This window comes from Haliotis rubra, unplaced genomic scaffold, assembly GCF_003918875.1.
Source record: "Haliotis rubra isolate DU_JTF1 unplaced genomic scaffold, ASM391887v1 Scf1127, whole genome shotgun sequence".
NCBI lineage: Eukaryota > Metazoa > Mollusca > Gastropoda > Lepetellida > Haliotidae > Haliotis > Haliotis rubra.
Genome location: NW_025765034.1, coordinates 280,552 through 286,551, shown reverse-complemented (window position 1 = coordinate 286,551; position 6,000 = coordinate 280,552). Strand labels below are relative to the sequence as shown.

The following is a 6,000-nucleotide window of genomic DNA, read 5'->3' as shown; positions in this document are numbered from 1 at the left end:
CTCGTTAGGATGAGAAAGCCACAATAACTCTGTGCACCTAGTGGCTGCAAGAGTTGTATACTACCAAGGGTGTTGAGATTGATAATACGATGTGCCGTTGAGATTGACATCCGATGATAGAGGGAAAAATACCATCGCCTTGAGCATGCACTAGTTGCGTGGACATGTGCACTATATAAATATCCTATATATTTCCCCGTGCATGGGATAATTCCAACAGGACCCCAATGTCACGATGAACGAACAGGGTCATGTAGTCATGGACCTGATGTGCATGAGGTGCTTGGAAGTATGTGTTCTGATGCATGGCTGACAGACTCGACATAAAGGGGAGCACAACACAATTTGTTTCTGATGGCAAAACAAATTTCGATGACAAAGATAAACGTGAATTGTTGGCAGTTGCACCTTACCGAATCCACATCGAATGTGAAGTTTGCCACAGACAATTTATGTTTGTAAGCAGCTTGAGTATTCTGTTTCATACGTTAACCCTGTATTCACCAAGACACATTTGCTTTTAGTGGGCTCAGGTTCCAATCTTCTACCAAAACTACGACTGTCATTTTCAAATTTCACCTCTCTCCATATCTCTGTTATCTGACAAAAGAAAAAAATGGGGACTCTTGTAATTTTGGTTATCACTTCTCTTTATATGTGTAAGGTTCCTGTCCACAAGGACGTTTTGGGGACTCCTGTAGCTACTCCTGCAACTGCGGCTCGTCTTGTAACAGTACAACAGGAGTTTGTGCTGGCGCCTGTGATGTTGGATGGAGGGAAGGACATGGGTCACTCTGTCAAAAGAGTAAGTGGGGATAACTCCTACAGATGTCATTTGTCTGGAGGGCATTTGGTTTGTGTTTTCGAGACTTGCAGTTGTCATCAATCCGATTATACAATAAACTACATTTTAAATATTCTTCCGAAGGCATTCGGTAAGTTTAATTTAACTCTTTGTTTCTTTAATTAAACCTTTGAAACAAGTTTTGTCATAGAAGGGTTGGAGATCCTGTTTCCCTTTTGGTGAGTCTCATTGCATTTTCATTAATAAGATAACGCATGTATTAAACACTCATATTGTGTAAGCGTCCATTTAATGATTGTACCAAACATACCGTTTCCAGTTCATTAAACAGTTGAAATCTTTCAGAAAATGTTGCCTACGGAAAACAAGCATCAGGTTCAGGAGACGCATACCTCTCAAGAGGTTGGACTCCAGAGAAAGCTGTGGACGGGAACAGAGACCAGGACGTAAACAACCGCTCCTGCTATCATTCAAGTGACTACCCGACCTTCTGGTGGGTGAACCTGGCTACTATGTACAGAATAAACTCCGTCAGGATCTACAACAGGGCTGGATGTAAGTCGTTATCACCCCATAGCAATGCTGAGACTCTCTCTGTGACTCTCTTTCTTTGAAAAATATGACAATACCGATAATCAAAGCATAGAAGTGCGTCACTTCGTAGAAGTCAAACATGTATCTGCCTGTTAATATTATCTTAAGTTACATTACCACATCAGCCAGCCGATTGCTGAGGATGCTTTTGAATGTGAACATTTAACTAAGTTTAGCATGGTTAATACCGTTGTGTTATGTCTAAGGTTCAGATGGCATGTTAAGACTTTTAAACCGTTTTTGGACATGTTAAAAATTTAAAAGGTTTTGGGAGGCTCATTAGTCATTAAACTCTTGGCACATTTAAAGATCCGCATAGACTGGCAAACTGCAGCATCTCTGTTGGACTAAGCCCTGACTCGACAGACGTCTGCTACACTTTTCCATCGAATCCCAAGGACATCTCTGACGTCATAGACCTGACATGTAACGGAGAAGGGAGATTCTTCATCATCAGGAACCCAGGCAGAGCTCCTTCACTGGATGATTCCCTAAATATATGCGAGGTGGAGATATATGGTAGGTGTTATTCCTTCAATTACTTTCATACTATATATTGTTGTTATGAAATATAAAGAAATATCTGTGACAAAATGTGTACCACATTGTGACACTGTATTCTATTTTCCAGTTTGTTCAGAAGGAACTTTCGGCCCTAATTGTAGCGAGTTCTGTCACTGCCTGAACTCAACGTGTGACCACGTGACAGGGAAGTGTCCCGGTGACTGCCGCCCAGGCTGGAAGGGGCAAAACTGTTCCACACGTAGGCAACATGAACTGACTTGCCACCTGCCTTGCTTAATCACAATATCAATCACACATATCCTTCCTCTCTGCCTGTTTGTCTCTACCCCAGCTCTCCCTCCTCTCTGTGAGTCTCTCTCTCTCTGTGATGTAAATACATACACATATATCTAACCATCCATCCTCCTAACAAACCGTGCGTCTGTCCATCTCCATCTCCCATCCATCATCTATCTATCTATCTGGCTATCTATCTATCTATCTCTGTGTGCCTGTTACCTGTGCGTGTACGTATGTTCAATATATCATCAATGATAACACATAAGAAACTGATATTGTTTACGGATAACAACTTATTTTATTATATATGATGCGACGTTTTGGTATGGATTCTTATACCGTTGTCACTCAATCGGTATAAGAATCCATACCGAAGCGTCGCATCAAAAATTATAAAAAAAGCTGTTATCCATAAATAATCTTACTTTCTTATTAGTCACCAACTTCTAAATGCCAATCAAACAGATCATGATAACACATATCGATGTTATTTACACAATTAGTATAAATGATATCAGGTGTTTCATATACCCATCCCAACAGACAGACAATAAGGAAATTTAAATAGAATAGAATTTTAAAAAAGAAATCTTGGATGGGAAACCCTACAACTTAAGAGAGCTAGGGCCAGAGCCACCTTCTTTTACAAGGTTATAAACAACATCATTGCTACCGATCTCCACATATATATCCATGGAGTTGACTATCGCACAAGAGGATCATCTAATAACAACATTGCACAATTAAGGGGGAAATGAGAGCCCTTCATACAAAGCTTCGTTCCTAGGACAGTCATTATGTGAAACGGCATACCACCAACAATCAGACTATCACCAACCGTAGCTTCGTTCCAGACATCGCTCAGGGCTGAACACGTCTTGACCGAGCGACTATATCTCACTCTATCTTAACTGTTTGAAAAACACAAAAATATGTTGCAAACACACGTTCGCTTTTAAGGAAACTTAAACCATAAACATATTGACTGTGTGGTGCCACCCTGGCAGGCTGCGTAGCACACACAACGCTTGAACACTTACACCCCTTGTGGGGCTTGTTCCTTCACGGGAAAAGAGACAGTGAATATTTAGATAGAAGTTCCTCTAAAACATTTATCTCTCTGTCAGCATCGCAAGTCACACAACTTACATTTCTTAGGTTCAGGACATGGAGCTGACACTTCCATGTGTATTTACCTTGCCAACATTATAACGATAAGTTGATTATTCCAGGCTGCTCCCGTGGGTCGTCATATGGTATAAACTGCAACAAATCCTGCTCCAACCGGAACTGTATCAGTGAGAGTTCGTCATGTGATCCCCGCAGCGGGTCATGTGACAGTGGATGTCGAGCTGGATGGAGAGAATCTGACTGCACACAAAGTGAGACACGTACATCGTGAAATGAAACAGACTGAAACATATTAACATTAACTGTCCCATAAGGCAAAATTGTGTATTCAACCTTTTCTTTCATTTCAATGTACGTTTGAAAACTGTTTTATTATAATAGATCCATTGTTAATATGAAATAAAAGTCCTTGTCTGATTTCATTATGATACATACGCAGAAATGTTTTCTTTATTGTCTATATATAAATTCTCTAACAGAATGTGACAGTCTTCACTATGGGAACAACTGCAGCCGAAAGTGTGGAGAACGACACTGTGCCCTCAACACTTCCTCCTGTGATCATGTGACTGGGGCATGCGACACTGGTTCATGCCAAGCTGGATGGAAGGGAGGTACATGCACTGAAGGTGGGTACATTCCACACCTAACATTTGAAATATTAGATTAATTTCAAATACATTCGGACACATGGCATTTGTGATTATATTATCATCATCGCATTGAACGTGGTATTGAGGAGCACATAACGTTAAATTAAGAAGCGAGGACGAGTGCCCAATCGTTCCAGGCACCGCAATTCGCTGTGATAATCAGAAGCATCATAACGTGGTTGGAACCGTTGTCGTTCCGATTATGTTTAGGTTTTGCCAGCTTCATAGCTATGCTCGGGGTTTTCACCAAAGGGGAAACCGTCTAGCATTAGCATCCCCCAGGAGTCTCCTCCCACATTTAGCTGACATGATAAGTCCGAAACACTGTTCAAACCAGTGTCAATCCAAACTTACACGCACTCTTATATCTCGGTACTTTGAAGATTCACTTTGGTGTGAAACATTTTAAGTTCCCTAACTTCAGTACCTGAGTTAATTTCACTAGTTACTAATATCTGTTACATGACAGCGAAATAATTTGAAGTGGGTCTTTAATTTCACCCAATTAAATGGCCAGTAGTGGTCAAATGGTGCCTAAGTTGCACAGATAGAAGTGTATCTTTAAAACCATGAAGTCAACATCAGAATTATTATCATTAGGAGCATGTTATCGACGAGTACTTCATATGTTAGATATGGTGACCTACCTTCAGTAGCTGGTGATCTCCAGCCGGTTTTTTATATTGTATTTTCCATAAAATGTGTTTAATTTTACAGTTACATGCAGGTTAAATTCTCTACCTGTTTTAATTCTCTACCTTTATATAATCTAGTTATTTTATAGCCGAAATATTGCCGATGAGACTAGAAATCTTAACTCACTCACTCACTTTATACGTCAGAAGACATATACGTTTAAAACCCCAAAGTCAACATCAGAAGTATTATCGTTAGGAACATATTACCGAAGAGTACTTCAGATGTTAGAAGATAGATGTACCTTTAACACCATGAAGGCAACATCAGAATTATTATCATATGCATATTATCAAAGAGTACTTCATATAATTACAGTTACGTTGATGTTTGAGTTTTTCATACCCTTATTTGTATGCATATCCACTGAGTTGTGGATCCACCGTGTTTGTTGTGGTTTGCCGTTTTATGTAGAATCATATAGTCACTATCAATATTATGAGGTCCACCACAAAGGCCGAAGTTGGATCAAAGTGTTTGAACATTGACTTTGGTGTTGGAGCATATCCTCCCATTATTGCGTGTGCAACCACCTGCTACAGAATGTACCAATGGCACATACGGCCCCAACTGTCTGAAGAAGTGCGATGACAGACACTGTGACGGTACTTCAAGCTGCCCCAGGGTTGACGGGGGATGCACCACTGGATGTGACAAAAGGTGGGCAAGGCCGGACTGCTCTGGTAAGTAACAAGGTGCTGTAGTAGCTAAGGAGAGTGAGATGATGCACTCTGAGAATGACAGTGATATGTGAAACATACGACTGTACGAGAGCAATCTCTACTACTGAGTGACGTGGTGTTTACACCGCGCTCTTCAATATCCCAGCTATATGTCGGTGGTCTGTAAATAATCGAGTCAGGCCAGAACATCCAGCCATCAACAGCATGAGCATCGATCCAGTCAACTGGGATACGATGACACATGTCAACGAGCCTTGCACCCTCTTACGACAAACATGGGAACGAAACTGATCTTGAGTAGATAATGTATCCGTAGCATATCATATTTTTCAATAGTAGACATCGTATCCCAATTGCGTAGATCGATGTTCATGCTGTTTCACTGGATTGTCTGGTCCAGACTCGGTTATTTACAGACCGCCGACATATAGCTGGAATATTGCTAGGTGCGATGTTAAACAACGAAGAAACAAACCCAAGGAGTTTCGTTGAATTGTTATAGGGTCATGAATCCATAATAACGCCAAGTAAAGCGTGAAGATGATATCCTTTTGTACGGATGCCTATGATATTGATGAATTGAATGTTGATGATAACAGGCTTCCGAAGCCTTGGTCATTATGACGAACGGTTT

General features: G+C 40.7%; 1 protein-coding gene across 1 annotated transcript in view; it reads left to right on the top strand.

Annotated features, from left to right (window-relative positions):
• The first annotated feature begins 221 nt into the window (after positions 1 to 221).
• Positions 222 to 6,000, top strand: part of LOC124290840 (multiple epidermal growth factor-like domains protein 10) — a 28,079-nt gene continuing 22,300 nt past the window's right edge. The window contains exons 1-7 of the mRNA XM_046727686.1: positions 222 to 805; positions 1,151 to 1,360; positions 1,709 to 1,918; positions 2,031 to 2,162; positions 3,436 to 3,585; positions 3,814 to 3,963; positions 5,226 to 5,366. Coding sequence (XP_046583642.1) covers positions 1,318 to 1,360; positions 1,709 to 1,918; positions 2,031 to 2,162; positions 3,436 to 3,585; positions 3,814 to 3,963; positions 5,226 to 5,366 — 826 coding nt within the window. The 5' untranslated portion in view covers positions 222 to 805; positions 1,151 to 1,317. The remainder of the gene's footprint in view (positions 806 to 1,150; positions 1,361 to 1,708; positions 1,919 to 2,030; positions 2,163 to 3,435; positions 3,586 to 3,813; positions 3,964 to 5,225; positions 5,367 to 6,000) is intronic.